Source organism: Acinonyx jubatus, chromosome D2 (assembly GCF_027475565.1).
Source record: "Acinonyx jubatus isolate Ajub_Pintada_27869175 chromosome D2, VMU_Ajub_asm_v1.0, whole genome shotgun sequence".
NCBI classification, from domain to species: Eukaryota; Metazoa; Chordata; class Mammalia; order Carnivora; family Felidae; genus Acinonyx; species Acinonyx jubatus.
In genome coordinates, this window is record NC_069393.1 from 78,316,373 (window position 1) to 78,343,931 (window position 27,559).

General features: G+C 53.6%; 1 protein-coding gene across 6 annotated transcripts in view; it reads left to right on the plus strand.

The window, feature by feature from the left end:
* The first annotated feature begins 7,762 nt into the window (after window positions 1-7,762).
* The window catches only part of LHPP (phospholysine phosphohistidine inorganic pyrophosphate phosphatase), a 118,968-nt gene continuing 99,171 nt past the window's right edge, over window positions 7,763-27,559 (plus strand). For 4 of the 6 annotated variants that reach the window (XM_027063336.2, XM_027063338.2, XM_027063335.2 and 1 more), the window contains exons 1-2: window positions 7,763-7,976; window positions 25,802-25,989. In XM_027063336.2, coding sequence (XP_026919137.1) covers window positions 7,852-7,976; window positions 25,802-25,989 — 313 coding nt within the window. In that variant the 5' untranslated portion in view covers window positions 7,763-7,851. The remainder of the gene's footprint in view (window positions 7,977-25,801; window positions 25,990-27,559) is intronic. The other 2 variants (XM_027063339.2, XM_027063337.2) reach the window with 2 other exon arrangements.

The window sequence follows — 27,559 nt, forward strand, 5'->3', positions numbered from 1 at the left end:
GAGAGCACATGGCCGTGGCCGTGGCCTAAACCAGTAAACCCAGCTGGAGTGCCAGTGTTCCCCGACTGGGGGCTGCTGTGACTCCACCGGGTGGGTGGCGGCCTTGTAAGAATGCCGATCAGCGCTGCCTGATCTCCATGCTGCCCCCGAGTAACTGGGAAGCTGGATTCCTATGTGACAAGTCCAAAGTTTCCAATGCTGGCAAGCAATTCAAAATGTTGAAAAACAAACCATCAGAAGCACATCTGTGGGTCGCAAGTCGGCTACCTCAGCTGGGCTCATGCCGAGGGACCTCACCTGATTCACCAGGGCTTGTGGCATTTCCGTGGCTACCGTGGTCTGTGGGGTGAAGACCAAATGCCTTAGCACTGAGCAGGGGGTGGGGGTTCTTCACAATCCAACCCCACTCACTGCCTGGTCCCCGCACGGTGGTGTTCCATGTGAGATGTGTGTGGGTCTCCTGCCCACACGTGCTGCCTTCTCGGAGACTCTGCCCAGCCTCTGGATCCCGGCGACTGGTCAGTGGGCCAGGGGAGCAGAGGGGACACCCAGCCTTTGGGATGGCCCATTCCTGGGCTGCCTAAAGCAGTCAGCTCAACCAGGTGACCTGGCTGAGTCAGACCCCAGGAGTCCGATCCCAGAGTCTGATCAAGACCCAATGGCACATTTCCTGCCAGTGGTGGGAGCTTGAGCTCAGTGGGCAAGAAATATGGAGACGGGGTGGCCATCGTGGGGCCACATGATCACGGACGGTATGAGTCAGTAGACACTCGGCCTGAGCTGCGAGAGCAGAACAGAACACATGTGCGGAGCGAAGCAGGGAATCTGCAAGAGACACTAGCAGATGGGCGAGCACCAGCCCCTGCCTGAGTTCCACGCCTCCAGAGGCCGGCTGTGCAGGGGCTTCTGGGACCCCATGAGCCTCTGTGTATCCTTGTAAACCTTCCTCTTCTCTTTGATGGGAGCCACCCTTGTTAGTCAGGTTTCTCTAGGGAACCAGCATCAATAGGCTATATGGATAGAGAGAGAGAGAGACAGAGAGAGAGAGAGGTGGAGATTTTTTAAAGGAATTGGTTCATGCAGTTATGAAGGCTGGCAAGACCCAAGATCTACAGGATGAGCCGGCAAGCCCAGGACAACTGCTGGCATAGTCGTGGGGGGCAGGGGGGTGGTGGTCAGCCTTCTTGCTCTATTTAGGCCTTCAACTTATTGAATGAGGCCCACCCATATCGGGGCAGGCAATCTGCTTCACTCAGTCTGCCAATGGCGATGTTTATATCATCTAAAAATGGTCTCGCAGACACAGCAAGAGTAACGTTTGACCAAATAGCTGGGCGTCCCAGGGCCCAGTCAAGGTGCTATACAAAATTAACCATCGCACACCCTGAGAGGGCCTCCAGTCCTGGCAACGAGACAAGGCCCCGGGTAGGACTCGCTCTCACACCCGTGTGTGTCGCTCCAGCAATGTTCTCTCCGTCCCACATCTGCCTGCGAACCTGCTTTCAGCTTCAAGTCTCCTCTGTCCAAGTGCTCTTTTCTCTGTGAGTCCTGCCCTGCCCAACCGGGGTTCCCCGGGGCGCTCCTTCCCACACGGTGCCCAGCCCTCCCTACGGCCTTGGGAGGCATCTTGCTTTTGCCTGATCAGCATCCTCACCCCTTTTCTGGTATCAGTAGTTTGACTTTGCTCAGATCACCCCCGCCTCACCCCCCTTCAGATGTGGGACTGCCAAGCAAGGGCCCCGGCGAGCCAGGGGGTGGGAATGGGCTCCTGCGGGACCCTCCAGGCTCTCTCCCCTGGGAATCTGAAGCAGCACGACACTGAGCAGGGGCTGCATGAGCCCAGCAGTGATGCCTGAACGAAGCCACCTGCTGATTCCCACTCCCAGAGCTGATGGTTCTAGTACTTTCTGAGGGCTGGTTCCCCCGCATTTTCTTTGATCCTGTGAATTGTCTTACAGCCTTCCCAACGCTCATTTTGCCTCTCCCCCATTTTGGAAATCAATTAGCCAAGGTCCAGGACTGCTGATGGGCACAGCCCTTATCACACTGTATGGGGTACAGACTGATCCTCGGACTTACCTAAAGTCAAGGCCCATGCATTTGTCTTTGCACCCATTGACATCCCAGCATTCAGCAGGTTGAAGATTTCAAAGGAATACATGGTGGCCCCGTAGCATAAACCCAAAGCTCTATAGTCCGATTAAAATGGATTGGAAATCCCACACCTTAAGAGGTGGTACAGGCGAAGATGAAAGTAAAAATAGGATCCAGAGGGGCACCTGGGTGGCTCAGTCCATTAAGCGTCTGACTTTGGCTCAGGTCATGATCTCACGGATCATGAGTTCGAGCCCCCGCGTCGGGCTCTGTGCTGACAGCTCGGAGCCTGGAGTCTGCTTCGGATTCTGCGTCTCCCTCTCTCTCTGCCCCACCCCTGCTCACTCTCTGTCTCTCCTTCAAAAATAAAAAGCATTTTAAAAAATCAAGGAAAAAAAAAGGATCCAGAAATGTTTAGATATGGATATGGGTCTATAATGGATCCTACTCCCTTAGGGAAAATCCCTTACCCCTGCCCACAGCTTTGGAAAGAGTCTCTTTGACAAAAAGTACCTCATGTGAGTGTACTGATGGGCTGATACCAATCCTAATAATTCCGCACACTTATTTAAAACTGCCAACTCCCCACTCTTTGCACAAACAGGGAACTGGTGTCTCCATGGCAAGAAGAGGCCAACGAAGGACGGAAGTCCCAGGAAAGTATCACGCACTGTGTCCTCTCCCACACATCCTTGTCCAGGGTTGCTCGAAAGCATTGGAGCTGACAGCCTGAGCCTCACCTCACTGTCTAGGTGACCTGCCAAGCAGCGACAGGAAGGAGGGAAGAAGCAAATGGTGAACGTAATTTACAACCTAGGTCATCAGTACCTCTACTAACAATGTGCACGTAGGTGGGCCATGTCTCGAACATCTTCCTCTACAAAGTGATCTCGTTTTCAGAAAAGAAAACAACAGCAACAAAACACCACCACAGCATCATAGAATTTCAGAGCTGCCATAAGCATGAGAGGTCATGCTAGAGTCTGGAATCTAGACTCCTGTTACTTGAAGTATGATCCGTGGACAGCATCAGCAGCCTACCTGAGAGCTTGTTAGAAATGCAGAATCCCAGGGCACCTGGCGGGCTCAGTCGGTAGAGCATGCAACTCTTGATCTCAGGGTTGTAAATTCAAGCCCCACATTGGGTGGAGAGATTACTTAAGAATAAAATCTCAATTAAAAAAAAAAAAAAGAAATGAAGAATCTCAAGTTTTACCCCAGACCAACTAAATCAGAATATGCATTTTATGGTAAGTTCCCCTAGGGAATTCACATCTACCTTAAAACTTGAGAAACACTAGGACGCCTGGGTGGCTCCGTCAGTTACGCGTCTGACTCCTGATTTCAGCTCAGGTCACGATCTCACGGTTCATGATATTGAGCTCCATGTCAGGCTCTGCACTGGCAGCGCGGAGCCTGCTTCGGATTCTTGTTTTCCCTTCTCTCCCTGCCCCTCCCCTGGGCTCACCCTCTCTCTCAAAAATACGTAAATAAACATGTGGTTTAAAAAACTGAGAAACATTCATCTAGAGCCGGAGACCAGAAGCATCAGCATTGCTTGGGAGCCTCTAAGTCATGCGAATTCTCAGGCCCATCCCAGATCACCTGGAACCAAACTTACGTTGTTTTTTTTTTTTAATTAAAAAAAATTTTTTTAAGTTTATTTACTTATTTTGAGAGAGACAGAAAGAGAGCGCAAGCGGGGGAGAGCAGAGAGAGGGGGCGGAGGATCCGAAGCAGGCTCTGTGCTGACAGCAGAGAGCCCACGAACCATGAGATAATGACCTGAGCTGAAGTCAGATGCTTAAGCGACTGAATCACCCATGCGTCCCCAAACTTGTGTTTTTAAATAAGTCCTCCAGGTGATTTTAATGCAACAGGCACCGTGAAAGCATGAGGGTAAAAGCCTCACCTTAAGGTAGCAGAACACGGGACGGATGTAGCCTATTTCCTGATGGTCCTGGAAGCGATTGCACCTGCCCCGGCCCGCCTTCCTCTCGACTTCCTGGTATCCGAGCAATAGTTCCTCTATTTGGTTGAGCAACTGTACTTGCGTTTCTATTACACGCAGCCAACTGCAAGCCTAATTTATATAATGCCCTTCACCTGTTATATTCAGAGAAAGGTCATGAGCTTTTGGACCGGGTCCAAGCCTATCAGTGGCCCACGATACCATGTTGTCACTGTGGGCCAATGTCATTCTTCAGCTGAGGGACTAAGGCCCTGTATTCATTTCCTATTGGTGCCGTAGCCAATTGCTGTAAGGGCAGTGCCTTAGAACACTACAAATTTATTATCTTCTAGCTCTAAAGGCAAGGAGCCCTAAACTCAAGGTGTCAGCAGAGCTGAATTCCTTCTGGAGGCTCTAGAGGAGAATCCATTTCTTTTCTTTTTCCAGATTCTAGAAGCTGCCTGAATTTCTTGGCTCATGGCCCCTTCACATTCCAGGCCAGTAATACAGCATTTTCAAATCTCTCTGTCTCTTAGCTCTGCTTCTGTTGTCATGTCTCCCTCTTCACTGTCATGATTCTGACTCTCCTGTCTCCCCCTTTACCTTATAAAGACTCTTGTGATTCACTGAGCCTATTTGGATCATCCAGGATAATCTCCCATTTCAAGATCCTTAGTTTAATTATGTCCGCGAAGTCACTTGTGCCACGTAAGATAATACATTCACAGGTTCTGGAGACTAGGATGTGGACACCTTCAAGGGGGCGTTATTTTGTCTACCATAATTTTAGGTATAGAACATAATTTCAGGGCACCTGGGTGGCTCACTCGGTTGAGCATCCCACTCTTGATTTGGGCTCAGATCACGATCCCAGTGTCGTGGGGTAGATCCTGCGTCAGGGTCCATGCTGAGTGTGGAGTCTGTTTATGATTCTTTCTCTCGGGGTGCCTGGGTAGCTCAGTCGGTTGAGTGTCTGACTTCGGCTCAGGTTGTGATCTCATGGTTCTTGAGTTCGAGCCCCGCATCGGGCTCTGTGCTGACAGCTCGGAGCCTGGAGCCTGCTTCGGATTCTCTGTGTGTGTGTGTGTCTCTCTCTCTAAAAAAAAAAAAAGATTCTCTCTCTCTCTCTCTCTTTCTTCTCTCTCCCTCTGCCCCTCTCCTCTGCTCACACTCTCTCTCTAAAAGAAAAAAAGAAAAAGAAGAAAGGGATTTGCCCAAGGTCATATATGGCCAAAAGAAGAGAGAGAACCATGAGCAGGCTCCCCACACTGGCAGAATGCCCTTGTTTCTCCCCCTCCTTGGCTACAGCCCAGCCATTCTTCAAGGTCCATTGTCCCTCTGTGGTAAACAAACCCATCCTCTTACCTGTGTTTACATCACTCATTGGCACCTGGCACACAACTGGTCAGCAATCTCAAAGGTGTACATCTTGTTCTCTACGGTCTTGACTCAAAGGCAAAGATCATATTTTAGGCCTTTTTGCATCCCTAGAGCCCACTGAGCCCAGAGAGTAGAAGTTCAATACATGTGTATAGAGCATGATGTGATTGGCAGATTACCCAGATCGACTCACTCAGCTCCCATATCACAGAATCTGGAAGGCTAAAAGCTGCACTTGCCAGACTCCCTTGCAGGTCGGACTAGGTGCCACAAAGCTAGACATGGTGGAAACGAGGTAGGTGGTGGCCACAGGTGGAGAGAATCCTTCAAGGGCATGGTGGTGGACAGATTTGGTCCTTTGGGGCCTTTACTATCAGGTCTCTGGCATGTTAGGAACCAAGTGACAGGGCAGTAAGACAATGGAACGATGTAACTGGCCATTTCACAGAGCTGCATGGCTCTTGGCTGTAGAGTACTTGAACTTGGTTCTTTAGTTCCCATGGAAATCCGTAAGCCCCTTACTGCCTGATGTGAACATAACCCTTTAGCTGGAGTGGTTTCTATCATCTGCAACTAAGAACCGTAGCTAATATAAGGTCTAATATTCTTTTCTCCCCCAACCAGATTGCAAATCACCAAAGGGCAGGAGCTATATTTTACATCTCTCCTGTAAAATCAACAGAGCACACCGTTCCCCAGGAAACTGGGAGATGTTGATATGCACAATTCATTGAACTGGGTGAAAGTTCTTTTTTTTTTTTTAGGTTTATTTATTTATTTACTGAGAGAGAGAGAGAGAGAGAGAGAGGGGGAGAGAGGATGAGCAGGGAGGGGCAGAGAGAGAGAGGGAAAGAGAGGGAATTCCAATCCACACTGTCAGTGCAGAGCCCCACGGCAGGCTCCAAATCACGAACTGTGAGATTGTGACCTGAGCCGAAACCAAGAGTCTGACGCTTAACCAACTGAACCACTGAGGTGTCCTAACTGGGTGCAAGTCCTAAAATTCCGACAATTTCTTCATCGTATCTGTGACTCAACAGGCTGAAATGAAGTGGTCATTCAAATATGGTCTTCTTTTGATACCTCAAAGCTAAGTCGTGCCCAGAGGAGTCTGATTTTTTTCAAATTTCAGTTTAAAACTTGGAAAAGTCAGAGGGACAGTTAAGGGAACCCTCCCTCTTTTCTACCAATTTTTATTTATTGTAAAAATGGTGTAGCATTAGGGGCGCCTGGGTGGCTCAGTGGGTTGAGCATCTGACTTTGGCTCAGGTCACGATCTCGTGGTTCGTGAGTTCGAGCCCTGTGTTGGGCTATGTGCTGACAGCTCGGAGCCTGGAGCCTGCTTCAGATTCTGTTTCTCCTCTCTCTGTCCCTCCCCTCCTCTCACTCTGTCTCTCTCTCTCTCAAAAATAAACAGTAAAAAAATTTTTTAAATAAAAAATGATGTAATATTAAAGGGACTGTAACAATTCATCCAAAATATGACTGGCCTAACACACTGCAATATTCCCATGTTCCTCCCAGCCCTATTCCTATGCACCCTTAATTTTGCATGGCGGTGGTCATTATTAGTTTCGTAGTCTGCTTTCTCATATAACACGAGCACTTTCCGTGTTGCTATCTAGTCTTCATTTTTGATGGCATATTTCTTTCTGTAGCCATGTTATATGTGCTTACACATTCACTTTTCTTCCAGCTCGTTGTGGCAGGATAGCTTCCATTGCACTCATGGTCTTGAGAATCATTTCCGGAGCATCACTTCCCAGGCATAGGATTGTCCGGCCAATGGATCCAACTATCTCCACTGCTGCTTTTTTTTTTTTTTTTTAACATTTATTTATTATTGAGAGACAGAGAGAAACAGAGCGTGAGCAGGGGAGGGGCAGAGAGAGAGGGAGACACCGAATCTGAAGCAGGCTCCAGGCTCTGAGCTGTCAGCATAGGGCTTGACGCGGGGCTCGAACTCACAAACCCGCGAGATTATGACCTAAGCCACCCAGGCGCCCCCAACTATCTCCGCTGCTTTTAAGGCTGGTTATACTCTTCAGCCAGAGGATGAGGACACCAGCGATCTCTTTAACTTTTGCTACAGGTGTCTCCGTGTGGTCTACAAGTGCCTCGTTCTGGTTTTTAGGGAGGGGCTTGTTTTTTGCTTTTCCTGCCTTTGGTCCACTGATCTGGGAAGACGGCTCCCATTTCGCGCGCGTGCGGCCGGGAGTTGGGAGGCGGCAACCGGCGGCCCCGGCTTTGCGCCCCGCGGTTCCGGGTTTGCGCCCGGCGGAACGGCCCCGCTGGCCCCGCCCCGTCGGACTACCCGGCCCAGGACTACACTTCCCAGGCGCCCCTGCGCCGTAAGCCCGGCCGCAGTTCCCAGCCGCGAGTTGGGACGCGGAGTCTGAGGAGTCAGAGGTGCACAGCGGCGCGCGATGGCTGCGTGGAGCGAGCGGCTGGCAGGCGTGCGCGGGGTGCTGCTCGACATCTCGGGTGTCCTGCACGATAGCGGCGAGGGCGGCGGCGTGCCCATCCCTGGCTCCGTGGAGGCGCTGGCGAGGTGAGTGGGCCGCGCCGGCCGCGGTGGGCGCGAGGCTCCGCGTTGCCGAATCCCACCGGCAGCTTCTGGTTGCCGCCGGGGACTGGGCGGGGCTGTTGCACTGGCCCCGCCCCGGTCCCTGAGAGCCCACCCGGGCCGGAGCCCGTCACAGCCCCCGGCCGCCCCTCCACCCCCACGAGCATAGGGCCTGTGCTGGTCAGAGCTGCCCGGTCCTCTGGGGCTGCCTTTTGCTTCCTGCCGCTGCTGAGCGTTAGGTAAAATAACATACATTACATTCCTTTTTTTTTTTTTTTTTTTTACATTTTTGTTAAACTTTAAATGACGTATGCGCTGGCATCGTTTGTTTAGAGGGGAGGAGGAGGAGGAGGGCATCTTGCCCACCAAATCTTGTGCACAGAGGACCACACAGGGACCACAGTTGGTACTACTGGACCCTCTGCTTTGTAGCTGCCATTGATTGGCACGACAGGCCAGTGCTGCCATGATGTTGATGGACAGCCAGGAAGGGCCAATGGCCCAGGACTTGACTTCCCAGAGGCACTAGCTGGGAAACCCTGGGTTAGTGGCCTGACCTCACTAGGACTCAGTTTACCTGCCTATGGATGGCAGTTAAGTGAGCCTCTTTGTCATTCTCAGGGAGCCCACCCCACCTGTCTGGACAGGAGCCAAAGTGTCTTGTGTAGCAAAGCAGGAGAGGCCAGGAACTCAGAAAAGGGAGATGTGGCCTCCAAGAGAGCATGTGAAGGGCAGCCAGACCTGGGAGACTCTTGACACCCCCCTGGAGCTTCATTTCCTAAAGTCAGGTTTAAGTCCTGGCCTTTGCCAAGTCTTCATGGGGCTCGTGTCTGCAGGGGAAGTGAACAGTAAACTTAGACGCAGATGAGTAAACATAAGATTTGCTGAGAAACTGACAGAGGTGAGGCTGGACTTCTCTGAAGAGAAGGCATTGGATGCAACTGAAGGGTAAGAAGGGCTATCTGGGTGAAGGGGCGGAGGAAGTGCATTCCCACTAGAGGGAACAGCAGTTGCTAAGGCGTGCGGCAGAAGAGAACTCAGCACATTCATGTTCATGGAACTGAAGAGGGGGAGCTTGGCTATCGCAGGGACTTGTCACAGAGCGGTGCCTGGATTTTAACCTGAGTGTGGGGGAAGGCTTTGAAGATTTAGGCAGAAGGGTCATGGGATCTGATTTATGTTTTTAAAACATAATTGAAACATAATTGAAATTGAAACGTTAAAAGTGCAACCGTGTAAGTACTAGATGGAAACAGGAGAGACTTCCTTTGAAATCTTAGAGTAGAGGACCTTTATAGTTATGCCCCCAGATCTAGATATCAACGACAACAAATCAACAGCCTAGTAGAAAAATGCACAAAAGATATAAACAATTCACGAGGAAGAAAAAGCAAATGACCCCTAGTCATATGAAAGATGCTCAGCCTTACTTAGATAAGAGAGATGCACTGCACTTGAATGGCTCAGTTGGTTCAGCATCTGACTTCGGCTCAGGTTATGATCTCACAGGAGATCAAACTCTCACAGCTCGAGAGTTTGAGCCCAGCACCGGGCTCTGTGCTGACAGCTCAGAGCCTGGAGCCTGCTTTAGAGTCTGTCTGTGTCTCTCTCTGTCCCTCCCTGGCTTGCACACTGTCTCTCTCCCTCTCTCTACCTCTGCCTCTCTCTCTAATATGAATGAATATTAAAAAAAATAAGAGAAATGCACATTGAAACTATGCCAAGTTGCCATTTTTTCAAGAGTATGAGAAAACTGGCAATAATGCACAACTTTGGGCACACATTCACTTGGTGAGAGTTTGCAGAAACGGACCCTGTCATACGTTGCTTGTGGAAGATGCATTTGGCATTAGCTATCAGCGGCCCCACTTCCGGAAATTTGCCCTACCTCCTACGTGAGAAAGGACATCAGCGCCAGGGCATTCGTGACAGTAACTTCGTAAATAAATAAAATAAATATATGTATGTATGGAAATAGCTCAGGTTTCTACCACGAGGGGAGCATCATGGTCCATCTGTGTAGGATGGGGGAGGTGGCGAGAAGGGAGTGAATGAAAGAGAGGTTTTGGAAGTAGAACTGGGAGGGGAGGGGAAGGAAAGTAGGACAGTGAGTATCGCGGGGGCCAGGGAGAAGATGAAATAAAGAATGGCCTCCAGTGTCAGACTAGAGCACCCGAATGGATGGAGACGGGGGCGGGGAGGGGGTGAAGGGGTGCAGGGCAGGTGCCGTGATGGCTCATGATGTATGTCAAGTTCTTGACCCAGTGCTAAACACATGATAGACCCCATGACAGCCCAACAAATATACATTTATTTATTTATTTATTTATTTATTTATTTATTTAAGTTATGGAATTTTTTTAAGTTTTTTTTAAAATTTATTAATTTTTTAATTTATATCCAAGTTAGTTAGCATATAGTGCAACAATGATTTCAGGAATAGATTCCTTAATGCCCCTGACCCATTTAGCCATCCCCCCTCCCACAACCCCTCCAGTAACCCTCTATTTGTTCTCCATATTTAAGAGTCTCTTATGTTTTGTCCCCTTCCCTGGTTTTATATTATTTTTGCTTCCCTTCCCTTATGTTCATCTTTAAGGTTTTTTTTTTTTTTTTATGTTTATTTTTACCTTTGAGAGAGAGAAAGAGTGCCAGCAGGGCAGGGGCAGAGAGAGAGGGAGACACAGAAACAGAAGCAGGCTTCAGGCTCTGAGCTGTCAGCACAGAGCCCAATGCTGGGCTCGAACTCACAAACCGCAAGATCACGACCTGGGCCGAAGTCGGACGCTTAACCGACTGAGCCACCCAGGTACCCCTAAGTGATGGAATTTTTTAAACTTGAAGTTTAATCACATACGATTGTACATTAGTTTCAGGCGCACAGCACAGTGATTTAGCCATTCTGTACAGTACTCAGTGCTCACCACGGTATGTGTTGTCACCATTGGTCACCAAACATTATTACAATGTCATTGACTGTATTTCCTATTATTTCCTGGGGAGGTGAGGCCGCTTCTTCTGTGCTAGGCATTCATGCTCTCCTCTCACTATCTGGGGAGGTCCGCTGACAGTCTGGGGCGTGGAGGGGCTGTGATTCCCCTTTATCAGCTGAAGCTCAGGTCTTGTTGGGGTCCCAGCCTGGATGGTCCGAGGACCACGGAGACCCAAGTCTGCCTGACTCCCAGCCGCTGCGACCCCCGGAGCCACACTTAGAGACCTTTGCGGGAGGAGTGGGTATTGAGAAAGGTCAGGGGCTTCCAACACCCCTCCTGAGTAATGCTCCCACCCTGATCCAGGCCTGCCCAACAGATGTGTGCACAGATCCCGGGGTGTGGCAGTAAGCAGGGCTCCCCAGGCTGCTCACCTCTGTGGGTTCTGCACTGGCACCTTCCCACTCATCCCTAGGAGGGGACTGGTTTTGATTTTCTTTCACCCAGGCCGGTTTATGTAGCTGGGATGTCTCTGGTAGCAGCTATACCCGTATAAATCTAACAGCTATAGGAGAGTCTTCAAACATAGCAGAGCCAGTTTTGTGGGCCGAGAGGGCGATTTCCTTCCCCAGAGGATTTAGGATTATTTTCCACGAGGGGACATGGTGCTCCCTCTCCTGGGAGGTTTTATCGCCGTGCTGCCCAGGGGCCTGAAAAACTAATGGCCTCATCCCTCTGAAACCTCCTGGGCCTCCCATGCCACAGGACCAAGTGCCCACGCCCCCTCCTGCTCCACCAGGGCCTTCTCAGGTGAGCTTTGTGGCCCTTCTCTGCCCCCTTGCCCACCTCAACCCCTTGCTCTCAGCAGCATAAAGACTTCTGGGCAGGCTTTTCACTGATGAACCCCCCCTTGTGGCCCAGCACCCACTGAGCCCGGGCCCACGCAGTGCCCGCACCACGATGCCCTCTGGTGCCCTGGATATTCCTTTTCAGCTCCTCTGCCTGCTCTTGTGCCCAGCCCCCAGCGGCCCCCCGATCACACTCGGGCTCAGGGAAGCCCCACACGCCTTCCTTGTGGGTGGCCCTGGGCACGCACCAAGTCCAGAGTCCAGACACTCGGTGGTAGTGAGTGTGGTGCTGGAAACTTCCCCCTGCTTCGGGAGTTTTCCATGGGGGTGCTTCACACATACAGGATGAGGATACCCCTCTTTTGTGGTGGCCGAGCCAAGCATGGGCTCTCCCAGGAACCGTTCATGGAAGGAACAGGTGCCGTCTGCCAGGGTGCTGCATGCGTTTGGCTGCTTTCTGTAGTGTTTACAGCCCCCTGCACTCGATGGAGGGGGAGGGGGGCTCCTTGATATGTGTGGCTCACTTTGATGTCCTGGGGAGCTCGGTGGAAGCCCTTGGAGCCAGAGCAGCAGCTGGGGGACAGGCATGGTGGGGAGGGGACGAGGTCCTGGGGAACCTTCGTTCACCCGAATGGCGGTTCCCCAGCGCCTCAGATTTCCAGCAGCACCTTCCATTCTGGGAGCCCCGGAGGGGCCGGCTCCCCACTCTTCTTCCCAGACTTTCCCGAGTGACATGCGTCCTCTGATTTTCTGAAAGGTTCCCACTGTTTTGGAGACACAGAGCACATGGAGGGTACGAACTCTGCTTTTCCGGGGTGCCTGGGTGGCTCAGTCGGTTACGCGTCCGACTTTGATGCAGCCCTCTGTACTGTCAGAGTTCAGATCCTGTGTCTCCTTCCCTCCCCCGCCCCGTCTCAAAAATAAACACGAAAAATAAATAAAGAAATACAAATCATTAAGCTCTGCTTTTCAGAATGGTGTGGACCACAGTAACAGTGGTCACCAATCACTGAAGGAGGCCTGTGATGCCCCGGGTGGGTGCTCGACCCCATAGCTACCTTCACCGCCAGTCGTGAGGTAGGGATTTGGGGCCCCTTTTTAAAGTGACTGAGGCGCAGAGATTCAGGAACGGGCAGAAGCAGAAAAAGTGGCCGGGCCAGGTTAACCCCCTGGGTCCGTGTGACTCCAGGGCCTCTCAGTACCTGCATTTGCTCCTTCATTCACTCCCCACCTGGCAGGTATTTACTGAGCGTTTCTAAACTCTGCAACACCTGCTGTAGGCTCCGGGGGACGCTCCGCAGCGAACGAGGTAGATAGAGGTTTCTGCCCTCGGGAAGCTGGGGGTCCGGATGGGAGATCAGTGTAGGCAGCACCCAGAAGGGCCCGCTTCAGACAGAGACCAGGCGGGCGGGGAACTGGGAGCTGGGGTGGGGGAGCACAGTCTCGCAGAGCTGCCACTGTGTGCGCTGGGGTCTTGAAGATGCCAGCTGGGCCGGGAGCATCCCAGATGGAACCGAAGGCCGCACAGGCCACACCGACTCCTTCCTGGAGCTGTGGGGGCCGGCGAGCCCTCTTTCTGCTCTAGGATTTGTGGGCGGGCGTGGTAATGGGACATCTGTAACCGGCCCGGGTCCCCCCAACAGGCCCTTTATTGGAGCCCATTCTTGGGCAGTTGGGCTCTCCGAGGGGAGCCATTCAGAGGCAGGGCCCGGCACAGCGGGGGTGACAGGGGCCGGCCCAGGCGCTGGCCAGCACAAAGGAGAGCCCCGGAGGCATCTGCATGTGAAAGGCAGGTGGGCATTTACTGCATCCTGTCTCAGGCCACTAAAGCACATCTGTCGGGCCCCGCTGGGTCCAGCCTTTTTGTGGCCGGCGGAAGAAAGTGGACCTCGGCGCAGGGCAGCTTCATAAAGCAATTCCCACCCAGGACCGCCGGGCCCACAACCCATCCTTCCAAGTGGGGCCTCTCAAGCCCCCGGGTGCACCGGAAGCGACCCTGTTAAAACTCAGGCGCCTCCCAGCAGGTTCTGGAGCCGCGAGGGACTGGGCCAAGGGAGCCTTGTCCGAAGTCACCACCCTGCAGACAATAGACTGACCCCTCCCCGATGCCGGGCCGCCCTGGCAGCGTCCGGCCGTAGGAGTGGCAATAATAATCGCTAGGGACCAGGGGACAGCCGGGAGCCTCACCTTGCTGCCTCATGCCATCCTCCCAGTCATGGCCCAGCACCTGCCAGAGGAGGCCCTTTCGGGATGTCAGAGGGGGCGGCCACTTGTTTGAGCTTGTTTAAGCCAACAGGAGCCACTCTGTCTTCAGAGATGGCGCCAGGAGAACACGACACCCTCTCCTGGGCTGTGTTCTGTCTGGTTTTGTAACTTTTACAGTGTCAGCTTCAAAAGTCATAAGTGGCCCCCTCCTCGCCAACAGTCCCGCAGGTACGTGACTGTGTGGAGTAAAAAGTCCAAACCCTCGTCACCGGCCCTGGCCCACGCGTTCCCCCACGGTGACACTGTGCTTCCTCCCACACTCCTTCCTCTGTGTTTCCCCACAAGCACAGAGGACTTGAAGACACAGTGCCCCCCTTTCCTGACATCACACCGTCCTTGCCCCCTGCTCCGCGCTCCTCCCTCATCCACCCAGTTCTCACGGCTCACTGGAGGCTGAGTCCCTGCAGATCCCGAGCTGGGGCGTTCCGACCCTTGTGTAGCCTCAGGGCACTTATCCCCCAAATGAAACCCAGGGTGGAACCCCCCCAAATTAAAAAAAAAAAAAGAACAGTGTTTGACAAGTGTATATTTTCTCCGTTCAAATCTACAAATGATTATGAAGCCAGTCAGTGATCACGGTCAAAGTGTTTTGATGAATAACAATATTGAAGTCTGGGCCAGCTGACGGCTCAATGGTTCATAGGTTTATAATTTCATATGTGTGGCTGGGAACAAGCTGCTTGTCCGTCAGGAGAGGAGGAGGGAAGAAATTAGTTTACCCAGACTGGAGTACTCTAGCTATTCAAAAAGAACGGGTTAGGGACGCCTGGGGGCTCAGTCAGTTAAGCATCTGCCTTCAGCTCGGGTCATGATCTCGTGGTTCCTGAGTTCAAGCCCCGCATCGGGCTCTGCGCTGACAGCGTGGAGTCTGCTTGGGATTCTCTCTCTCCCCTGTCTCTCTGCCCCTACCCTGCTTGCGTGCTCTCTCTCAAAATAAATAAACAGACTTTAAAAAAATAAAAACAAAAAAGAATCGTGCACACTGACCCACATGGAGGGAAACTGAGGGATGCTGGATGGGTGTGTGAGACCATACCGGACAAGAGCTGTTCCTCGGTTTCTGATCTCAGCATGAGTGCACAGGGCCACCACGTGGAAATCAAGCATAGCCAGGCTGCTGGTTCTGGAACGGAGTTAATGGTGTATCCCACCCATGCTGCCTCTGGTAGGAAGCCCCTGCAGATTAGGGGGTCACTGAGGCATGGGTTACTCAGGGGGATCACAAAAAGAGTCCGTACGCCTCCCCCAGCACCCCAAGGACGTACGGGGAAGCCATATTGGCAAACCCTGCCTGATCCCTGCCCGCAGTGGAGTTCAGGGCGACTTCCCATGACCGTGGGACTGGCGGGATGCTGCCCATGTATAGAGGAGGACCCAGAGACGCAACCTTGCTTAAAGATGCCTCATGAGGAAGAGTGGGGCCCGTGCTGTCCTCAGGGCAAGCTCTGCCTCTTACCTGTCACCTGAAAAAAGGCAGGGATACCTGGGTGGCTCAGCAGATTAAGCATCGATTTCGGCTCAGGTCGTGATCCCAGGGTCGTGAGTTTGAGCTCCACGTCAGGCTCAGCGCTGACGGTGCAGACCCTGCTTGGAGTTCTTTCTCTCTCCCCTTCTCTCTGTGCTCCTCCCTCGCTCGCTTTCTCTCGCTGTGTCTCAAAATACATAAATAAATTTTAAAAGATTTCTTGTTTTTATTATTTTATTTTTTATTGTTATTTTTAATAAATTTTTAAAGTTTATTATTGAGAGACAGAGCATGAGCAGGGGAGGGGCAGAGAGAGACAGAGAGGGAGACACAGAATCCAAAGCGGGTTCCAGGCTCCGAGCTGTCAGCACAGAGCCCGACATGTGGCTCGAACCCACAAACCGCGAGATCATGACCTGAGCTGAAGTTGGCCGTTCAGCCGACTGAGCCACCCGGGCGCTCCCAGATTTCTTTTTTTTAAAGTTAGGTGCCAGCTTTTGTGGGTGAGAGCCTGGGTTTTGAGTCCCGACTCTGTCCTGTGATTGTGATGTGGTCTTGGGCAGGTTTTATAGCCTTTTTGTGCCTCAGTTTCCCACCTGTGTCATGGGAGGGTGTAAGTTAAGTGAGGTGTTTTCTCTTAATCACCATTTTGCTTGTCCCACATCTAGAAGCTAAAGGAGTATGTTGTTGCTTGAAGGATCAGACGGTGGTCAGGAGGTGGTTACTTAGCAAATAAGTCTTTGAGTTGTTGAACTTGGTGCAGATTTCAACACGAAATCATTCAGCTCTGCCCAAGCTGCTGTATTTTTCACATTTGTATACATTCTCGTGAGGCCAGTTCATACTAAAGGGTTGTCGGCCCCTCCGAACCCCAGGTCCTCATCTGTGAATGGGGATATTGACCGATCTCTCAGACTGTCTCGAGAGTTCAGTGTGAGCCTGTGGACGATGCACTGGGTGGTTGGGAGAGGTGCTGGAGGCCAGTCACCAGGAGCTTTGGCAGCTGCTGTCAGGGTTCCCTTTGTCCCAGGTGCCCCAGTATTGTTCATCAGGACGGTCAGCCCTGGATTTTTGCCCCAGCCTCCCTTTGCTGGGTTGAACTTTACACTCTTTCTTAACGGTGCTCTCTGGGCTCCCTCACCTCCTGGCCCCTTCTGGCCCTGGTTCACTGGGCATCAGCCTTCCCCCCAGACTGCCTGCTTTGAGGGCCCAGATGTCTCCAGCCTGGGCTTGCCAGGGATGTGGTTGGTGCTGTCACTACCCATGTCTTCACTGGTATTCATTTTTTGTAATATGCCACGTGCTTCTGATATGGTTGTTATTTTATTTTATTTCATTTCCATTTCATTTCATTTCATTTCATTTCATTTTTAGGGGGGGGGGGCAGGCAAGCCAGGGAGAAGGGGAGAGACAGAGAGATAGAGAGAGATTGAGAATCCCAACTAGGTTCTACACCGAGCCCGATGTGGGGCTCAGTCTCTCACAACCATGAGATCATGACCTGAGCCCAAATCAGGAGTCAGTGTTTAACCAACTGAGCTACCCAGACGCTCAGTTATGTGGCTTTTCAATATAGTCTTCATGATAGCCCCATCAGTAGCTACCGTTAGTGTCCCATTTTATAGATGTGGAAACTGAGGTTGGAGAGGGTCGGGTCACAAGCCTCAGCCACACATTCAGAGGTGTGGGCAGTAGGTGTGTTGCTTTCTGAGTCAGGCTGCCACCCCCGGCCACCTGACCTCGGGAGCGCCTGGCCTCTGTCGGCTGCAGCTCCTGGCCCGGATCAGCCTCTGATGGTGCTCGGGGAGGACTGGCTGGCAACTGGCTCTCCAAGGTTGGGAGCGGTCCAAAGACACCTTGCGTCCCTCTGCACCTCAGTCTCCCATTTGGTGAAATGAGCCGTTGGTCGAACACTATGTAAGGTCTCCTCTGGCTTCTGGATTCCCTGGCACTTGATTCCAAGTTGTGTTTATTAATAAATAGTAAATCGATGCCTGTGGGCTCAGCACGTCCCTTTGGTCTGAGCTCCGAGGCTCGGGCAGGTCAGAGGGAACATGCTGGATGGCAGTCCCAGGCACGGGGAAGGCAAACCTCGCGTTTCACAAGGACTCTGGCTTTGGAGCCTGCCCGGTGTCTGACCTCCTTGCTGTTCCCTGAGGTCACTGGCCGGCTGGTCCCGACTGAGAGGCCCAGCCAGGGCCGGGCTGTGTGCGTCACCACGTCCCTTGTTCTCTCTCTTCTCTCCGTCCAGACTTTGGACTCTGTTTCTTGCCTGGACTCTGACGACACAGTGATGTGCATCGCTGCCCACAGAATGTCGGATGGAGACTAGGGAGGGACTTGAGGGCAGGGGAACAGCTGGCTGTCAGCCTAGCCGAAAGGTCTGTCCTGCTGGGTCGGTGGAAGGAAAGGGAGGTGCAGTGGGTCCAGCCTGAGCTACTACTGGCAAAGGCTGTTACTGGTGCCCCTTGGTGTTTCTAGACTGATGGTCACACCATCATGTGGGATGGCTCACGGCATGCCCAGTGCTGGAGAGCAGAAGACCAGGCACCTGTTACCCCATTTCATGGCTGGGATTCAGGGACCCCAAGAGTCTGGCCTTTGGATGCCTCCTGGCCAAGGGCATTTGCAAGGTGCAAGTGCAGGACCCCAGCTGGGAAGCCAGACCCGATTCTATGGGCCCAAAGCCCTTCCGCTGCTGCTCTGGCCACTGGGCGGCTCCCTGACCCCAGCTGATGCCCATCATTGGAGCCCTCGGGGAGCTGGGCTGGTCCCCTCCCTGAATCAACACGGGCACCTCTTGGTATGCACGAATGACTGGGTTTTTCTACAGCAAAACTGTTCCTCTTCCACTCCTGGGCTCCTGTTTGACCTTCTATTTTTAAGAATTGGGTTCTTAGGGGCGCCTGGGTGGCTCAGTCGGTTAAGCGTCCGACTCTTGGTCTCGGCTCAGGCCATGACCTCTCGGTTTGTGTGTTTGAGCCCCGCGTCGGGCCCTGAGCTGACAGCGCAGAGCCTGCTTGGGATTCTCTCTCTCCCTCTCTCTGTCCCTCCCCTGCTCGCTCTCTCTCTCTCTCTCAAAATAAATACATAAACTTAAAAAAAATAAAAGATTGTGTTCTTAGAGCAAATAAGTACTTCGTAGGATTCAGTTCTTCCAAATGTGTGTTCTCAAGCGCTGTGGCTTTCCAAGAGACAAGCAGCCAAAGGTGTCAGAGTCAGAGAGCGCTGGCACCACTATGGGGCCCTGCTGCCTATGCGTCTTGGTGCCCGTAGGGCAGCCGAGACCGATGTTCGCCGCCGGCGGCCTTGGCTGGGTGCTGACGCCCGCATTTCGGTCCGTAACAGCCCCCTGAGGTGTCGTGAAGGTCCTTTTCCTCTCTGGGGGAGACCGAGGCATAGTTTTATCTCTGCCGCTGTCCCCCTTTAGTAGTAACAGGGACCCTCCACTCCACCAGAGAACGTCTTAGTTGTGGCCCCTGGGGCAAAGCAGGCCACCGAAAGGGGGTGGGGGACGTCCCTCCCCGCCCCTCACCTTCCCCTCCCCTCCTGGTGTGTTTCTCTGGCATCTCTCGGAGAAGGTTCCAGGCTCCAGCCGGGAGGCCACAACTCCAGCCCAGCCCGCGGGCCTCCTGCAGCTCTTGGGGGACCAGCCCAGGGATGAGACAGGATCAAGGAAAAGCACACTCAGCTTTCTCTCCACGGGGAGAAGTCACCCACCCCCTCTGCGTGCTAATCTCCTTTGTCGCTGGAAGTTTGACCTGCCAGCCGGGAACCACCCAGGAGCCCACTCGGGGCTCAGGGCCTCCTCCCCACACCGGCCCGGAGAGGTCTCTCCTCGGGGGGGGGGGGGGGGGGGTGGGCAGAGGCGCACGGCGATTTGGAGTCTGGTCGGCCTGGCCTCCCAGACCCTCCGCACCCTCCGACTCAGAGGCCCCAGGTGGGTGCAGGTGGTGGGAACGGGGGTGGGGGTGGGGGGTCCCGGCTGCTGCTGCTTGCTGACAGGGTGGCCGGGGTGAGGGGGGCGAGTGCCCCTGTGTACTCTGAGACATTAGGGCGGGTAGAGGGGGAGTGAATAAGGCCGGGGTAGCCTGTCCACAGGCCACTGGCAGGTGTTTGCAGCTGGCACGTAGTGAGCACTTACTGTGTGCCAGGCCTCTGCAGGCACATTACAGGTTTCACTGGAGCCTCATAATGGGAGGCAGGTGCTATTATCATCCCCGTTTTACAGATGAGGAAACTGAATCACAGAAGGAATGGCGCGCTGAAGGTCCCACAGCCACTGGGTGGCAGAGCTGGGACCCCGGCCACAGTCATCAGCCTCTGAGGTGCGTCTTGTCACCACGTGGCCACCGGGCCCGCCGCCTGGCAGTAGAAGTACTTTCTGGCACGTGTGTGCCACAGCAACTCACTCCAGCCCCTTGCACGTAGGCCCAGTCTCCTGTTTACCTGTCTGGATGCATCCAGCTCCACTGTGCTTTCTCTTCTGGAATCCTCTAGAAACCTTGCACCAGAGACAGACGCTGGAGCAGTGGTTGAGCAGTGGGGAAGCAGTACTGCCCGTGGGTGGGCTTAGCTGTGAGCATGGGGTTTCTTCCTGAGGTTCCCTGGGTACTGGAGCAATGTGGTTCCATTCCCCGGTGGGCCCGTCAGATCTGGAATTTGGGTTATTTAGGTGCCCCCCACAGATAGGCATTGCCAGGCTCCGAGGGCTGTGAAAGCAGGGCCGAAGTGGGGCTCTGCCTGGGCGGGCATGGGATGGGGTCTGGGGGGCTTCCTGGAGGAAGGGAGACATGAACCAGGCCTTGAAGGCCAAGTGAGATTTGGCTGCAGAGGAGGATGCGGCAGACTCTGGGTGGCTTACGGTCTCCCTGGGTCACACGAAGGTGACAGCTTCCTGAGGGCCAGAGGGGAGGGGTGGAGGGAGGAGGGAGGAGGGAGGACAGGCCCAGTTGGGAGAGTCTTGTCTGGGGCAGCAGCCTCCTTGCCCCCTGTGTGGTCTCCCCTCCCAGCCCCGCTGTGGCAAGCCGGAGAGGGCAGCGGGCTGGGGAGCTCTGCCAAGGTCGGTCGGGATGGCCAGGAATCGCCCCAGCGCTCTACTTGCTACCGAACGATAATGAGAGGGTTTCCATTATTTTCGGGTGAGCGCCCCTGGCAGATGCCGACAGCCAGCAGATGTGTGAGGTCCGAGGTGATTTGCAAGGGACCAGTTCATGTGATGCACAGTAATTGCACCAGGCGACGTTGTCACTCAGAGGCTTGTCCTGGCCTGCCGGGATGAGGTAAAGGTCAGTTCAAAGATCTGGTGTGGCCGCCGGAAGTGGGGGCAAGTCTCACTCTCGTGGGACTCCCGGGGAGGGGGCGGCAGGGTGAGGTGGTGGCCGAGGTCTCAGAAAGGCGGTCTGGCTGGAGCCGCACCCTGGGATGCCAGGGTCCTGCAGTAGGACCCCCGTTCTAGGGGTTCTTGGGTTTTGGGGGTGGGGATAACTCCTGGAGCCGGGCTCAGCCTGTGGCTGAAATCCTGTGGCTTTGCTTTCCTGAGCTGAAGGCCTGAAGCCATGCCTGCCTGGGGCTTTCCCCACATTCAGAATTCTTGTGTTCCAGGCCTCGTAAGGCCAAATCTGTGACATCTGGCAAGGATGGCAAGGACCCTTCCCCCCCAAGAGATGCCGAGGGTTTGGGTCGTGGGCTATCTTAGTGTGTTTGTACCGACACATCGAAAAACCACAGACAGATGTTTGCTGGGAAGTCCGGGATCTCGTGCCTGCAGCATCGGTTTCTGGTGACACTTCTTGTCCTGGCTTCTTGGTGGCACAGAGAGAGAGGGCTCTGGTGTGTCTGCTAAGGACACGGATCCTGTCCTGTCACAGGACAGGTGTGACACAGCATCAGGACAAGTGTCCTGCCACACTTGTGGCCTCATTATGTCCTGAGGGCTTCAACATAGGAATTTGCAGGGTGGGGGACACAACTCAGCCCGTAGCATTGGCCGTCCTGGGCCTTTCCTTCCGCGCTGATCCATCTTTCTGTCCCCCGCGCCCCACGCATGCACCTGGGCTGCTGGGTCTCGCCTGGGCACGGCCCTTCCCTGACTGGAAAAGCACAGGCCTGCACACGCCACCCCTGTGTCGTCGGTTGATAGCTTGCGGGCTCTGCTACTGAGAAGCTGCATGACTTTATAGGTCTGCCTCTTGGAGCCTCTGCTTTTCTCATCTCTGGAATGAGGACCATGGTTTCGGTCTCTCGGCTCGTTACTTAGCTCGTTCCTGGCCCAGGGGGTGCATGTAGGGAATACAGACTGCGTGGCTTTGGACGAAATCAGATCACAGGTATTGAGCCCCGAGGCAGGGCTCCCTGTAGTAATTTGTATTCATACTTTACTGTTCTAAGGACACACATTTCTTTTTTTTTTTTTTTAATTTTTTTTTTCAACGTTTATTTATTTTTGGGACAGAGAGAGACAGAGCATGAACGGGGAGGGGCAGAGAGAGAGGGAGACACAGAATCGGAAACAGGCTCCAGGCTCTGAGCCATCAGCCCAGAGCCCGACGCGGGGCCCGAACTCCCGGACCGCGAGATCGTGACCTGGCTGAAGTCGGACGCTCAACCGACTGTGCCACCCAGGCGCCCCTAAGGACACACATTTCTATTATCTGCAGTGATTACAAGAAATGGAGACGGGATCTGGGACTCTTCTCAAATGGTCAGAAAGGGGGACGAACAGACCCACAGGGAAGGGATTTCCCAAACCTTTTACAGTAGGTTTTTCGGGACTGATCTAATCCTAAGACTAGCACTTTGATTTTAAAGCATGTGGTTGGCTTTTTTTTTTTAAGTTTATTTATTTATTTTGAGAGAGAGTGTCCAAGGGAGGGGCAGAGAGAGAGGGAGAGAGAGAATCCCAAGCAGGCACCTCGCATTGTCAGTGTGGAGCCTGACATGGGGCTCGAACCCACAAACCTCGAGATCGTGACCTGAGCCGACACCATGAGTCAGACGCTTCACCGACTGAGCCACCCAGGCGCCCCTAACGCACGTGTTTTATGAACTCAGGTTGGGATTTCAAAGGGGACCTGTGGCCGTGGCCAAAGTGTCCCGAAGTCAGTTCTGTTATTTGCTCATTTGTCATCGGTGTCTGAAGTTGCACTCTTGAATAGCAGATGCGAGGCTCAGTCATCTCACTGTCACGCCGATTGTTCACTGTTCTGAGAAGGTCACATCATCATTCATTAGCACTAATTAGTCCCCCGACACCCCTGCACCTCTTCCCTCAACTGCTCCATTAACTTGGGTGCGAATCACACGTTCCAGGCGCCAATCAACGAAGATCTGTCCATAATGCACAAGGTGATGCTATTAGTTACAATATATTAACTGCCTAATTTAAAAATACAAAAGCTATCTTTATGAAGGGCAATTAACCACTAACGTGATTGATAATTCATAACACTCTAATTAGGAAAGACAAATATTAAGAAAGGACTGAGCCACCTGGGCTGTTGATTGAGACATTGTTAGCCTCTCGGTGTGTGTTCACTCTGTTATTGGTAGATCTACGGATTTCTTGCCAAGTGGCACCTGTCAGCCCCAGTGCACGGAGGGTCAGGAGGCTGATCTTAATGTGGGAACACGTGTTCTCCCCGCTGAATCCTGCCTGCTGCCAGCGGGGCTTGGGAGGGAGCTGGAGGCTCAGGACACCCTTGGGGGAAGCAGTAAGTGTACTAAGGAGGGTCCCTCTCGCCGGCGGTCATTTGGATTTTCCATCCCTCAGTCATTCAGCAAATGCTTATGGTGAGCCTGTCTCGTGCCCAGCCCCGTGCGAGGCACTGGGGATGCCGAGGAGAACAGACCAGATGTCATTCCTGGTCTCATGGTGCACGCAGGTCTGGGAGAGAGACAGTAAGCAAAGATATAAATCGGATGATTGGCGATGCTGGCTAGTGTTATAAAGAAAGAAAAATACAGATAGGTAGTATGAGGGCAGCGTCGCACAGGGTGGAGAAGGGGACGCTGGACAGACATACCACCTTTCTCCCAGTTCTGTCATCGCTAAGGAGTGTTGCATTTGGAGCTCCCTCCACCCCAGGATGGAGTAGATTGCCTGAGGCATCCCTACCCGCCCAGTGAGTCTCCTTTCCAGCTTCATTTTCTGGCTCAGCTTCCATCTACCCAAGGCTGCTAGAAGATTCTGACACCTGACCTGGTCCCAGGAGGGCAGGGCCTGCCCCGCACCTGCTCCTCCCTCCCTGTGCTCCGCCCACCCTTCCCTGGCCTTCTTGTCTGTGCTGCAAGAGATTCTAGTTAGACCTGGCTCTTCTGGGAAGTCTTCTCTGAGACCCCATCCTGGGGTGAGACCTTTCTGTCCTCTGGACCCCCTTTGGCCTTGTAGGCCACCGTGGATGTGCTTCCTGTTCCTGACTCCACATCAGTTCCAGGATCTGCTTTGGGGTCGAGTAGGAATGAGCCCACGTCCCTAGAGTCTCAGATCCAGGAAGAGGAGCAGAAAGTCCTTGAACTTTCTGAGACTCAAATGTCCTTAGTCATCAAGCAGGATAAAAAGTGTCACTGCTAGGGTTGGGGCACAGTAGCACTTTTGGTTGGGTCTCACTTATTTGCCCAAATGGAGATTGAGTTCAAGTGCGTAGTTCTGAGTAACTGGGTCCAATCTGTGTGTTTACTTCTGCACACGGGGCCGTCTCTGAGCACGCGATTGGAGCCCGTCTCTCTCGTACATGAATATCTATGTCTAAATAACAAATGTTACGTACTTAACACTGGATTAAATGTATTATTTATGTTACTAAAAACTGTAAAACTTGAAAGGTGGCTGAAAAGTAAAGGTGAATTCCTGCATGTTTGGAGACCACTGACGTGCGTGTGTCTGGAGATCTGTCTACCAACAGTGCTGGGTGACGATTAGCGTACCTGGTTAACTTTACTAGGGGTTTCCCGGGCCTCCCGACTTGTGGCCTGGTGTCTTTTCCACGATCCCACGGTGCCGAGTAGGACTGCTCCTTTGTCCCGGCCGCGGCTTGTCCAGAGAGGGCTGTGTGTTCTGGGCCAGGGCCCGTGTGGACTTCCCGCCTCCTACTGGACCCCTGGCTCGTGGGCTCAGCCATGCCAGCCTCCTTTCCTTCCCTGTGCCGGGCTCCCTGTGCCCTGTTCTCCCTTCAGGCCTCAGCTCCCGAGCAGTCTCCCCACCCACTCTGGTCCCCATCTGTCTCTTCATCCCGTCCAGTCCTTCAGAGCACCTCTCTGTTCGCAAATCACAAATTCGCCTTCCTTTGCGAAGTTTCCCTCCCGCCCACCAGATTGTGGCTCCAGGGGAGTGGGGAGCCTGTCTGCGGTCAAGGTTACGGTTCGGTGCACTGGTCCAGCCAGGCCACTTAGTAGGTGCTCAGTAACCTTGTGGGAGGTTGTGTGTTATTGCCTGTGGGGCCTCTTTACGCATCTACGTTGTGGCTTTGCGTTCTGAGAGCCTGCCCAAGTGCAGCCAAGACGGAGCAGGTGTCCTGTGAGAGAAGGAATGTGGGTGCTGCTGACCTTTCACAGCACCTCAGGGTCACGTCAGGTTAACGCTGGGCCTGCAGGGGATCCCCGTGTCCTGCCTGTCTACCCGGGATCGCCCTGGGCGACAGGGCACCTCAGTGATCGCCTCAGTGACACCAATGGGAAGACACAGCTGAGCTTGGTCCCTCAGCCTTCGCACTTTAGGGGAAATACGGATCCCGAGTGACTTAGGCACATGCAGCTCACATGACAAGTGGAATTGCTAACCATGGAATGGTGTAGAGAAGTTGCTGCGGACATGCATAGGTGATCTCCAGCCGGGCCGAGTGGGACCGGACGGCGGCGGGGGATCTCCAGGGGGTCTCAGAAGGTGGGAGAATTGGCACGTGTAGAGAGGCAACGTGTCTCAGGCAGAAGGAGTGGAGGAAATGTGTCCCAGGTGAAGGGTGTAGAGATGTGTCTCAGATGAAGAGGTGGGGACGTGGCCCAAGCAGAGGGAGTGGGACATGTCCCAGGCGGAGGGAGTAGGGAACGTGTCCTGGGCACCAAGCTCAGTGAGGATGGAAAGGAGGGTTGTGGGGCCTGTCGGGGCTCCCTGGAAAGGGTCAGCCCTAGTTCGGCATCCCCGTCCTGACCCCAGGTCAGCCGAGGCCCATCTCTGGGAGCCACGGTGGCCTGGCCTGCGCGGAGGGTCCTGACTGCCCTTGGGAAGCGCCCATCTGGCTTCCTCCTCAGAGGCCGCAGGCTCTGAGGGCCGACAGCACCCTCTGCCTGTCCTGTTCCCACTTCCAGACTGAAGCGGTCCCAGCTGAAGGTGAGGTTCTGCACCAACGAGTCACAGAAGTCCCGGGGGGACCTGGTGGGGCTCCTGCGGCACATGGGCTTCGACATCTCTGAGGGCGAGGTGACCGCCCCGGCCCCGGCCACTTGCCTGATCCTGAAGGAGCGAGGCCTGCGGCCACACCTGCTCATCCATGACGGTAGGCCTGCTGGGCCTGGGCCTGGGCCTGGGCCTGGGGCTGGTGGGGGTGGGGGAGGGTGTCCCTCTCCCCTGGGCCAAAGTCCTGGGAAGGACACGGAGAAATTTGGCTCCTGCTGGGGGCCTGTGAGATGGAAGCTGAGTGGGCTTCCTGCTGGGGACCAGGCCCCTTCCATCCCCGGCCTAATAGCAGACGATGAGGCACGTTCCAGATGCCTCAGGGACATCCTGAGCCTGCTCTCTTTGATCTAGAAGGGACCGAGGGGGCAGGGAATTGTCACGGGGCAAAGTTCTAGCTTCTAGGGTTGGTGGGGGTGGGGAGAATGAGGGCTAGATTGAAGCCCACAGGTTTCTGTCTGCTACCACCCCCTACTCCCTCCCTGCCCCCCCTACCCACCCCCCACCCACCCCCCCAAGCTTAAGCTCTGTTGGTGAAAAACAGCCCTGCTCTCTGGCAAATGGCACAAAATTTACATCCCGATCTTAGTCTAAAGACAAGGAAAGAGCCCCTTTGACCCTCGGTGCGGAGTTCTTCTGGAAAGAAGTGGAAGGAGCAGTATTATCTGGTACCTTCTGAATATTTAAAAAGAAGAAACATAAGCAGTGCTTCGGAATTCAGGACACTTTCCTGTCGATGCACCAAGCCCTCTTTCTTCCCCGGCGCTTGGTATTTTTATTTACAAACCACTGGCAGAAGGATACTTTGCCTCCCGGCAGGAGCGGGGGGCCCCCGGAGTTTGAGGGTGCTCCCTGAAAGGCCCGAGTGTCAAATCCATAGCTCTGGTGCCAGTCAAGGGCAATATGCCCAGGCTTTAGAAATCCTGTTTCTCAAAAATCCTTCCTCTGTGATCTGGGATCACGGCCAGCAGTCTTTAGAACAGGTCCTCAAAGAGAAGGAAAAACTTCAGAGAGAAAATCCCTGCCCCTGGGGCAAAGGGAGGGTTGGGGGTGGAGTGATCAGGGAGGGAGGGGGGAGGGTCAGCATCTGCCTCTTAAGGGCGCAGAAGCAAGTGGATATTAGAGCTCGCACTGGCTGGAGGGGCAGCCAGAGTGGCCTCTTGGGCTGCAGTCCTGACTCTGTTTTCAGACTTGGAATCTTTTTCCAAGTTTTATTGTTGATGAATTCTCCACCCCCCCCCCCCCCCCCCCGCCCCACTGCCAGCATTTTATTATGACATTTTGAAACATACAGCGAAGCCGAAGGAATTTTAGTTGGGGTATTTGTATGCTCGTCACCTTGACTTTACCAGTGACGTTTTTACTGTATTTTGTTCTTCATGCGTCTGCCCGTCCCTCCGTCCATCTTTTCATCTTATCTTTTTGATGCGTCTCAAGGTAAACAGCAGACATTGGTACACATCCCCAAAACTTCAGCACATCATTAACTAGGGTTCAACATCTGTTTATATTTCTTCTTTCTGATAGGAAATTTATGCACGGTGACATGCAGACCTCTCTAGTGTACTTCTGAGTTTTCGCAGATGCGAAACCCTGTCACGATCAGGATCTAGAACTTGACCATCACCTTGAAAGTTCCCTCACGTGCTGCCCAGTCAGTGCCCATCCCCTCC